The sequence below is a fragment of the Cebus imitator genome, unplaced genomic scaffold (genome assembly GCF_001604975.1).
Source record: "Cebus imitator isolate Cc_AM_T3 unplaced genomic scaffold, Cebus_imitator-1.0 Scaffold3, whole genome shotgun sequence".
Lineage (NCBI taxonomy): Eukaryota > Metazoa > Chordata > Mammalia > Primates > Cebidae > Cebus > Cebus imitator.
Window position 1 is genome coordinate 5024948 of NW_016107318.1, and position 11727 is coordinate 5036674.

The window sequence follows — 11727 nt, forward strand, 5'->3', positions numbered from 1 at the left end:
TACAAGTGAAGTCTCATCAAAGTGTGGGTATGAAGTTACATCTGGTCATGAATTTGAGGCATAATCATTAATCCTGTCAGACATTATCTTATGTATGGGAAGAGGCAAAGGCTAGGATCACTAAACTTACCTTTTGTAAAAATTCAGTGGTTCAGGCAAGAGATGTGATAATCTGTTCCCTATCCTGCTTATGGTCTTCAGGCCATTCTTCCACCAGGCTGCTCACAGTGAGTCAGGGGCTTTGTGAAATATTGCTGGCAAGGGAACAAAATTAGCAAACATGGCTTCTTACCTTTGCTACTTTTTTTTTCATAATCATCAGCATCCAATAGATATCTGCTGAATTAATGAATAAATGGAAGATATTCTGGCAGTGCATTCATTTTTAGGATTCACATAATGGCAAAACCTAAATTTGACTACACAGCATTAAACCTCTCAGAAAGTACAACAGCAAAAGAAATCAAAGAAAGGGAAAAGAGAGACAAGAGAATGGGAAAAGCAATAGCATAAAATATGGCAAAAGCTAATGTTACTTCTTTGTAAATATATTACTCAAATTCACATGCAAAACATAAATATATAAACAAAGAATTTACATTGGTTCTTTAGTTAGAACTGATAGTTTAGAAACACAAGATAATTTAGAAACACAAGAAAAACATCAGCTCTTGACAGTAACTAAAGAACTACAAGTATAGTAACCTGGGGTAATATTTTATACCAAAGAATTTAAAGGAAAAACATGGTATGATTTGGTGTTAGGTTGTGTATTCTGATAGCACTGTCAGTGTTCATTTTAGAAAGTAACTTCATTGATAGTTATTAAAATATTTTTGAATATTTAGACCCCAAATTCCTATTTCAGGAAAATTATCCAAACAAAATAATTCAACAGATGTAAAAAGCGAAACATACAAAGATACTCTTTATAATATTATTTTCATAGTAAAACTTAAAACCTTTGCATTGTATAGTAGAGGCACAATTACTTTGGCTGAGGTATCAATAATGGATGGAATTTTATCTCGCCATTAAATGTTAAAATCGTGAGGATTATGAAGCAGCATGGAACGTTTATGTCATACTATATGAAATGCAGAGCTTAAAGATGAAATGCAGAACTTAAAACTGAATGCACATAATAAAGAGAATGGTGGAACATATATGTACATGAGGTGTGTCTCTTCCAGATAAGCTTTAGTTCCATAATTACAGAAGATATTCAAGAAACAAAAACTTAACTAGCTTCCCCATGTTCATTCTTTCACTATGTAATAGACCCCAAGCCTCTGAATTGCACCCATATTTTCCATTTATAGTTTATCCAATTAATCTTTTTGTGCTAAAACGCCTGTTTTTCCCACCACATCCAACTTCCTATTTTCAAAGAATTAGCATCACTCTGTGAAGAAAAAAAAAAAAAAGGGAAAAGAGAAACAACTTTTTAAAGTTTTGAGGAGTCACAGGTTTTCCCTCCGCTCACCTTTCAAATTTTTTTTCTTAAATGTTATACCTATTTTACACCTTTCAAACTGAAAATGCGGTTAAAGATAAAAGGTCGATATCCTGGGTCTGCCTCGTCCCAGCTGGCCGGGACCCTCCAGGTCGGTGACAGCGCTGACTTCTGAAGCCTTCGAGGACCGCCTGAAAGAGGCGCGGATGGCGTCGCAAAAACTCGCCGGGCTGCTTTACGGCACTCCCTCCGCCCCTTCAGGTGCGGGAAGTCTGAAGCCGGCAAACATGGCGGTCTCCCACTGCCTAAGCTGGGCTGCGACTGCCTTTACAGCGGTGTTGCTCTTTTCCTTCGGCAGCGTGGCCGCTAGTCATATCGAGGTAGGAGTCAGGATCATTTGAGTACAGAGCCCGGAGAGGCCGGCTGTGTAGTGGCTGTGAGCTGTTCAGCAGATGTCCGATACACAGCAGTTGAGGGAAGCCTCCTGGAGTCAATCAGCCCCTGACCCAGGCTGGGCTTTGAGGAGGGTGTGTCACTGGGCACGGGTTAAGAAAGTGTCGGTCTGCTTCAGCGTTTTAAAACGATGAATTAAAAGAATCAAACCCTCGGAGGCAGAGGAGGATCTGATCCTTTGCCCCTGCATGTGTGCAGTTCTTACTGGGTGAAGTATGGGCAAGAGGCTGGTGAAATGTCCGTTTTAAGAGTGCGGCATCTACTCTCCAATACTTAGCTGCAGGCGTGTTTTGATAGGAATCAGACGGAACTGGAGAGGTGAGAGCAAGTTTAAGAATTCAGATTATAGAATTTAGTGATAATTAGAAGATGGGATACAGAGAAGTGTTTATTAAATAGACTCTCAAGTTTCTGGCTTAGGAGCAGCATGTCTGGGTTAAGAAATGGAGGAGAAAAGGGGTGCTTAGTTTTATCCTGGGCTCCCCCAACCTCCCATTTTTAAACGTGGACACAGGACGTTCTGGTGCTCTATAATACTTTTAACTATCCACCGTACTCTCATGATTCCTCAGTCCAGTTCTACAATCTAGATGTCTAGTATCTTTTTCAAATCTGCATTTCCAGCTGACTTAAGAAGCCGGGATAGTCAGGAGACATTTGAAAATCTGTGTCCAAAGTGCTCATCCTACCTCCTCTTAAAAAGACATTGAAAAACAAAGCACCCCTTTTCTCCTCCATTTCTCAACCCAGACATACTGTCTCTAAGCTGGAAACCTGAGAGTCTTAATCTCTTTATCTCCTGTTCTAATTATCACTACATTCTGTGACCTGAATTCTTAAAATTGCCCTCACCTCTGCAGTTCCAGTGACTTAATTCAGGCTGTGATCACTTCTTATCTAGACTCTTGCAATTACTTTATCTTGTTTTCCATAGGCCTTCCTCACTTTGATTCTAGATTGGTCTCCCTGAAATGTAAGCCTGATCAGGTTATTATTCTGATGAAACCTTAAATATTTTTCCATTGCATACAGAATAAAGTCTAAACATTATGTTCTGGGTCCTTTCCAGTGTTCCACATTGGAACCTTTTCTCCCCACCACCTGGGCACCTTGAGCTTAGATGAGTGGACTCCAAACTTTTTGAATACACACCCTATCAGTTAAAAAAAGATACTGAGCATGAACTTCATACGTATTTATGAATTACTGTTAACATATATTTGGTATTTACATAGCATATTTTTTAGAAAACATGAATAAGAGTAAATAGAAGTTCTGTTTCCCTCCTTTATTCTAATTTTGAATACTTCATCTTGGATACCATTACTGTTTATTGTAGTTACATAATTGCTGTGCTTTTTCACCTCACGATATTTTATATATCCTGTTTCCGGCATTCACTTGCTGGGATACAGTAAAGGCATAACCTCAGTAGAACCTTTCCCTATCCCTTACCTTTGCCTTTACTCTTGTAATTTGTACACTTGATACAGCACTCATTTACTATAACTCGTGTATACTTTGTATTATTATTCCATTATCTCTCACTTAGAGTTGGGAGCAACAGTTCCCTAAATGGTTTGCCTTGAGTCATTCTTTTTTCCTTTCAATCCATTCTCTAAATTGAAGCCAGAGGAACTTTTAAAAATGCAGTTCTGATCATGTCACCCAGGTACCTTAATGTTGCTCTAAACTCTTTACTATGACCCACAAACAAGACCCTGCATATTTTTTGGCCCCTGACTACACTTCCAATTTTTTCTCTCTTTCTCTTTCAAACTTCTAGTTATGCTTTCTTTCAGCTTCTCAAAACCTTTAAGCTTCTTCTCACATTAGAGTTGTCTCCCCTCTGTCTGGAACTGTGTTTTCTCTTTTCTTCATCTTTTGGATTTTAACCCAACAGTCACTTCTTTAGGAAAATTTTCCTGACCAGGTCAGATTCCTCTGTTATTCTCTTATTATATTGTGTATCTTTCCTTTATAGGATGTGTAGTTTGCCCTTATCTGCTAAATGTATATCCAATTAGATAGTAACCTATTTGAAGGCAGTACTGTAACTATTTTTTGCCCATCATTGTATTTGGAGCCCTCAGGGCAGTGACTGGCACATGTTACCCAATGAGTGTGATAAATTAATGAATGTTGCATTGTAGTGTAATGTGTTTGCATGTTCCTCTTTATTGAACTCTGGATTCTTTTTTTTTTTGAGATGGAGTTTGGCTCTGTCGCCCAGGCTAGAGTGCAGTGGCACGATCTTGGCTCACAGCAACTTCCACCTCCTGGGTTCAAGAGATTCTCCTGCCTCAGCCTCCCAAGTAGCTGGGATTACAGGCGCCTGCCACTATGCGCAGCTAATTTTTGTATTTTTAGTAGAGACGGTTTCACTGTGTTGGCCAAGCTGGTCTTGAACTCCTGACCTCGTGATCCACCTGCCTTGGCCTCCCAAAGTGCTGGGATTACAAGTGTGAGCCACCGTGCCCGGCCAAACTCTGGATTCTTAAAGAGAAAGCAGCATGCTTTTTAGTGATTTTTGTGTTCACTATATAATGCTATCTGGCACATAATAAATGCTCCATTTACTGTATGTAGAATGAATAAGTTTATAATGACTGTATTGTCAAGACAACTACAAAAAAATTTTGCCATCTAAACTTTTTCACTAAGGTCTGAAAGAAGTAAGAATTTTGGAGGTGGAAGGCACATTAGAGATTATTTGGGTCAATTCTCATTTTCTACATGAGGATAGTCAAGTCTAAAGAGCTAAATGACTTACCCCAGTTCCATAGCCAGTTGCGAGATAAGACCTGTGTTTTAGCTTAGGTCTTTGAATTCCCTAACCAGTGCTTAACCACTGTAGCACATTGCTTTCTTTAATGTCTAGGCAGCTGTTGAATTTGGAGGAGGAAAAATACACACACATACACACACACATATACACATATGCCACACACACACTTTTTCTGCAGGTTATTATTTATATTTTTGATGTCAACAATTAATCAGATACAATGCTTAACAATAGGAAACCCATTCAGTTTCATCTAATGTGAAATACCATGTTATTGCTTTGCTGAATTAAGTGTATTTTATCCTAACCATAGTAATTTTAGAGATCACAATCTCCTTCTACCTCTATTGGTAGTTAACATAAGATTTAACTTGCATTACTACAGCAAATCATATTCTAGTGAAAATTGATATTCTTGAGGGTTAAGTGTCTGTACACTCTAAAATCTGTTAATGATACTTCACAAATCTCCAGAAATAGATACTTTATATTCTGACCAGTGTTGTATTCTCTTTAAGCAATGCCTCTCTTTTTGTAATATTAATATATATATTTTAATTGAGAATAATTATACATATTTATGGGGTATAGTGTGATATTTTGAGACATATATTCAATATGAAATGATCAAATCAGAGTAATTAGCATATCTATCACCTCAAACTTGTAACATTACTTTGTGTTGATAATATTCAAAATGTTAGAAAAGAGTTCTAGCTATTTGAGAAAATATAATAAATTATTGTTTACTATAGTTATTCTAAAGTGCTATAGAAGGCTAGAACTTATTCCTGCTATCTCTAATTTTTATATCTGTTAACTAATGTCTCTCTGTAATACCCCCATCACCTTCCTATTCTTCCCAGCCTCTACTAACCACTCTTCTATGCTATTTCCATGAGATCAAGTTTTTAAATATTTCCTTATCACTCAGATTTAAATTTCTGTGCCTGACTTATTTCACTTAATGTAATGTCCTCCAGGATCATCTATGTAGGTGTTTATGATAGGATTTTATTCTTTTTACGGGTGGATACCATTCCATTTTATATACATGTGTGTGTGCGTGTGCACACACACATTTGCTTTATCCATTCATCTATTGATAGACACTCAGGTTGATGCTGTATCTTGGCTATTGTGAATAGTGCTGCAATAAATATGGGATGTAGATATCTCTTTGGCCTACTGGTTTTCTTTGCTTTGAATATATGCCCAGTAGTGGAATTGCTGGATCATATGCTAATTTTGTTTTTAGTGTTTTGAGGAGCCTCCATACTGTTCACTGTAGTGGCTGTACTAATTTACATTCCCACCAGCAGTGTATAAGAATTCCCTTTTGTCTACATCTTAACTAGCATTTGTTATTTTTTTGTCTTTTTGATAATAGCCACTAAGATGGTATCTCATTGTGGTTTCGATTTGCATTTCTTTGGTGATGAGTGATATTGAGCATTTTTTCATATTCTGTGGGCCATTTGTATGTCTTCTGAGAGATATCTGTTCAGATCCTTTGCTCATTTTTAATTGGATTATTTGGGGTTTTTTGCTCTTAATATAATTTTGAGTTCCTTGTATATTTTAGATGTTAATCCCTTATTGGATGAATAGTTTGCAGATATTTCAGGATTGCGCTTCTATTTCTGTGAAGAGCGTCATTGGTATATTGATAGAGATTGCATTGAACTGTAGACCACTTTATGTGATATGGTCATTTTAACAATACAGTATTTATTCTTCCAATTCATGAGCATGGAAGCATTTTCATCTTTTTATGTTCTCTTCATTTTCTCTCATTAATATTTTGTAGTTTTCTTTGTAGAGATTTTTCACTTCTTGGTTAAATTTATTCCTAGGTATTTAATTTTTCTGTAGCTATTGTAAATGGGATTACATTCCTGATTTTTCTTCAACTAGTTCATTATTAGTATATAGAAACACCGCTGATTTTTGTCTGTTGATTTTGTATCCTGCAACTTTACTGAATTAGTCTATCAGTTCTAAGAGTGTTTTTGTGGAGTCTTTCAGTTTTTTTATATATAAGATCATGTTGTTTGCAAACAAGTACAGTTTGCCTTCCTCCTTTTCAACTGGGATACCTTTTCTTTCTTTCTCTTGCTTACTTGCTCTGGCTAGAACTTCCAGCGGTATGTTGAATAAGAGTGGGAAGAGTGGGTATCCTTGTCTTGTTCTAGTTCTTGCAGGGAAAGATTTCAACTTTTTCCTGTTCAGTATGATATTGGCTGTGGGTTTTCATAGATGGCCTTTTTGTGTGTAGGTGTTCCTTCTATACCTAATTTATCGTGAAGGGATGTTGAATTTTATGAAATGCTCTTTCTGTGTCTACTGAGACAGTCATGGATTTTGTCCTTCATTTTGTTGATATGATAAATCATGTTTATTGATTTGCAATAAATACTTCTCAATCTTGGTGTATGATCTTTTTGTTGTGTTGGATTCAGTCTGCTAGTATTTTATTGAGGATTTTTGCATCTATGTTCATCAGGAATATTGGCCTGTAGTTTCTTTTTTTGTTGTTGTATGCTTGTTTTCTGCTTTTGGTATCAGAGTAATGCTGGCTTCATAGAATGAATTGGGAAGAATTCCTCCTTTTTCAATTTTTTGGGATAGTTTGAGAAGAATTGGCGTTAGTTCTTTAAAAGTTTGGTAGAATTCAGCAGTGAGGCGATCCCATTCTAGGCTTTTCTTCGTTGAGGGACTATTATTACTGCTTCAAACTTGTTAGTCTCAGTCTGTTCGGGTTTCTCTTTCTTCCTGGTTCAGTCATGGTAGCTTGTATGTGTTCAGGAATTTATCCATTTCTTCTAGGTTTTTCAATGTATTTGTGTATAGTTGTTTATAATAGCCTCTAGTATATAATAGCCTTCTTTGTATTTCAGTGGTATCCATTTGTAATATCTCCTTTTTTGTTTCTGATTATATTTATTTGGGTCTTTTCTCTTTTTTTCTTAGTTTTGTTAAAGGTTTGTTGATATTGTTTATTTTTTTAAAAAGCCAGCTTTTTGCTTCATTGATTTTTTTTTTTTTTGTATTTTTAAAATCTCTTTTGTTTATTTTTGCTCTGATCTATATTATTTCTTTTCTTATTTTGTGTTTGGTCTATTCTCTAGTTCTTTGAGACGTGTTATTAGGTGATTTGAAATTGTTGTACTTTTTGATGTAGGCGATTATTGCAATAAACCTACCTCTTAGTACTGGTTTGCCTTATCTCATACGTTTTGGTATGTTGTGTTTCTATTTTCATGTATCTAAAGAAAAATTTTAATTTCCTTATTAATTTCTTCCTTGACTCATTGGTTGTTTAGGAGCATGTTGTTTAATTTCCATATAGTTGAACATTTTCTAAAATTTGTCATGTTAATCGATTTATAGCTCTTTTCTATTGTAGTCAGAAAAGATTTTTGATATAATTTTGATTTTTAAAAATTTAGTGAGGCCTGTTTTGTGGCCTGCCATGTGGTCAGTCTATACTGGAGAATGTTCCATGTGCGGTTGAGAAGAATATGTAATCTGCCATTGTTGGAAGACATGTTCTGCAAATGTCTGTTTTTTCTCCAGCGCTTTGGGAGGCTGAGTCGGGTGGATCACTTGAGGTCAGGAGTTTGAGACCAGCCTGACCAACTTGGCGAAACCCCATTTCTACTAAAAATACAAAAATTAGCTGGGTGTGAGGATACACACTTGTAGTCCCAGCTCCTCGGGAGGCTAAGGAAGGAGAATTGCTTGAATCTAGGAGGCAGAGGTTGCAGTGAGCCAAGATTGTGCCACTGCACTCCAGCCTGGGCAACAGAGCGAGACTCTATCTCAAAAATAAAATAAAATAGTCGATGTTTCTTTGTTAATTTTCTGTCCAGGTGATCTGTCCAATGGAGAGTGGAGTGTTGAAGTCCCCACCTAGTATTATATTGTGATCTCTTGTCTCCCTTTACATCTAATAATATTTGCTATATACTGATCTGGGTGCTCCAGCGTTGGATGCATACATATTTATAATTGTATGCTCTCTTGCTGAATTGATTCCTTTATCATTGTGTAGTTATCTTGTGTAGTTATCTTTTTTTAAAAATAATTTTTGACTCAAAGTCTGTTTTCTCTGATCTAAGTACAGCTACTGCTATTCACTTTTGTTTTCCATTTTTGTGGAATGTCTTTTTTCATTCACTCACATTGTCTGTGCGTGTTTATAGGTGAAGTGAGTTTCTTGTAGGCAGCATATATAATACTTAGGTCTTTACACTTGGTTGTGCATCTTTGCACACAGGTACAGATGTGTGTACAAGTGGAAGTTTAAATTTAGTCTCCCTGAAATCTTGTTAGCTCAAAATTAAAGCTGCTTGTATTTTTCAGGCTGTTAGTATGTTCCAGTCACTATTCCTATAGTCTCTCAGTTAGACGGTATTATTACCGTTTTATAGATGGAGATTTGGAGGCACAGAAAAGTTAAGCAACTTTTCTGTTTATACACCTAGTAAGTAATAGAGCCCAGATTTAAGCCTGGGGATTCTAACAGGTCTAGTAATTAACAATGTTTGGGAGCTGATCTGAGGTCAGCATGGCTTATATCTACTATTATTTTAACATATAATCAAAATCATGTTCATTAGTTGCCAGGATGGTGTTAGAAAATTTTAGTGTCTTGAGATGGCAAATATAATTTAGACTTACTTTAATACATTGGTGAAATGGTCCCTGGCAGAATGCTAGAGGATGTGCTCAATCAACTGTATTGGCAAGTTCAAATAAAGTACCTAGAGCATAGTGAGAATGGATATTGAATGACATTTTAACAGGAAGCATATTAACATGTGTAGAATGAAGACATGAATCAGTCACAATTAGAAGACTGAATGGAAAATTAGAAGCACATGAAGAAGACCTGTCTATGTTTGAGATAAAATATTTAAAAGCAATTAGGCCCGTCTCTCTTTCAATTATATCTCTCAGCCAAAAAAAAAAAAAAAAGAGAAACCTCAGTACTCTTTATGGGTGTTGCAGCACATTTGTCTGATCTTTTATTTTTAATGTTATGACCAATATTAAATAATTAGTTAACATGAGAAGCTCAAAGAGTGATAATTTTGTTTTTGTTGAGAATATTGGGAGATTATATCTCACAAGCAATTCGTGAGGATAAAAATTATCTGGTATTACTAAAGTGAAATATTAATCTTTGATTAAATTTCTGGATTAAACATTTTACCTTGCCTTCTCATCGTAGACAGTGATCACTTTGAGGAATTATCAGAGTACAACCTAAAAGGAGATTTTGAAAGTTACAACTTTATAGTACAACCTTTATGTAATACCTTCTTCCCTTATTCTGAACCTATCAACCATGTGGTTTCAGTTTTCTGTAAGAGACTCTTGATTTGTTCACAGACTGTAAAGGCATTTGGACCACGGATTCATTCATTCAAAAGATAAATTCAAAATCCGCTGTTTGCCAAACTTACTTGGAATACATCATTGAATATAACTGATGAAAGCCTCTGCCTACTGAAGCTTACATTGTTTTGGGGAAAGACAGACGATTAGTAATACATGTAATAAATAAGTTAATTTTATATATAATGTAAGACGACAGTAAACACAGTAGAAAAAATAAATTGTGATAAGAAAAATGGTGTGGCAAGGTTGCAGTTTTAAATAATAGCCTTGTTAAATGTTGAACAAGCAAATTGTACGTTCTTAACTGAGCATACATTCTACTTTCTTAATAATTTTCACATTATGGGAAATAGAAAGATATGAGTTATATAATATGCTTTCATTTGAGTAATGCTAAATAATTTTTTAAAGCAGAAGCTCTTGCACATATATCTCACAGTTCTCCAAAAGAGCACTATGATACGGGATTGGCATTGCTTTCATTTTGCATATAAGGAAACTGAGTCTCCAGGGAGGTTAAGTATCTTAATCAAGGTTACTCTGTTTAATTGGTAGCTAAGCTAAGACTGAAACCCAGATCTCCAGATTTCCAGTTCAGGACTTTTGTCCTCATAGTATCTTAAGCTATAAGCTCTTTTGATTATTTAGTCCATAACGTCAAATACTGGCATCTTCATAAATTTATGTAAGATGGTTGTTATTACAACTGTAAAAACTACATGTGTTGTGTACCAGCCCCAACCCTGTTCGTGGGTGCCCTTAGTCCTGGCGTGACAAGGGATTGAGAAAAGGAAATAAAGTCAAAGAGTGGAATTTTACAGCATGGGTCCAGGGGACCAGTGCAAGCGTGGGGACCACATTGGCACTGAGTTGTGGGCTCCACATGCCTTTATTAGGTGTATACACTTGTTAATTGAGAGGTGGGGGAACAAAGAGGGATGACTGGGGAGGCCTTGAAACTATTGGGAGAGGCCTTGAGAGTAATGTGGGCAAGATAGCCAAGGGGGAGAGGTGTAGTCTGCAATATTCAGTAGCAGCTGTGATTCTTATGCAAACCTAGAACACTGAGTTGCTATCAAGGTGCTTTTGCATCTGAAGCATAGCAGATAAGGCACTACCAGGTTTGCCCATAGTAATGCATCAGGGGCTTTTTATCTCAGGAGCATTGCCATCATAGAGCAATCAAGATTACTCCATATTCTGAGAACCTAGGTGGCTTTTCCTCCTTGCAAGCTCCCATCTGCAAAGACCCTCTCAGATCTTGTGAGCAGAGGTCACCTCCCTTCTCAGAGGTCTTAGCCAAGTACTCTTTACGAGATCCTCATGCAAGCTCCCTGTTGAGAAGGCATTCATTGGGACCAAAGCAGTGTTTCCTGCTCTGCAACCACCCTGAGGTGTTCCGTGCTCTTAGATGGTCTTTACCTTAGGCCTCCTGTTGCCGCTTGATTTCTTTTTTTTGTTTATTTATTTTTATTGCATTTTAGATTTTGGGGTACATATGAAGAACATGCAAGATTGTTGCATAGGTACACACATGGCAGTGTGATATGCTGCCTTCCTCCCCATCACCTATATCTGGCATTTCTCCCCATGCTATCTCTCCCCAACTCCCCCCCACCCC

General features: G+C 36.7%; 1 protein-coding gene across 1 annotated transcript in view; it reads left to right on the forward strand.

Moving 5' to 3' along the window:
- Nucleotides 1-1704: 1704 nt before the first annotated feature.
- PIGK (phosphatidylinositol glycan anchor biosynthesis class K) overlaps nt 1705-11727 on the forward strand; it is a 117206-nt gene continuing 107183 nt past the window's right edge. The window contains exon 1 of the mRNA XM_017531433.1: nt 1705-1836. Coding sequence (XP_017386922.1) covers nt 1744-1836 — 93 coding nt within the window. The 5' untranslated portion in view covers nt 1705-1743. The remainder of the gene's footprint in view (nt 1837-11727) is intronic.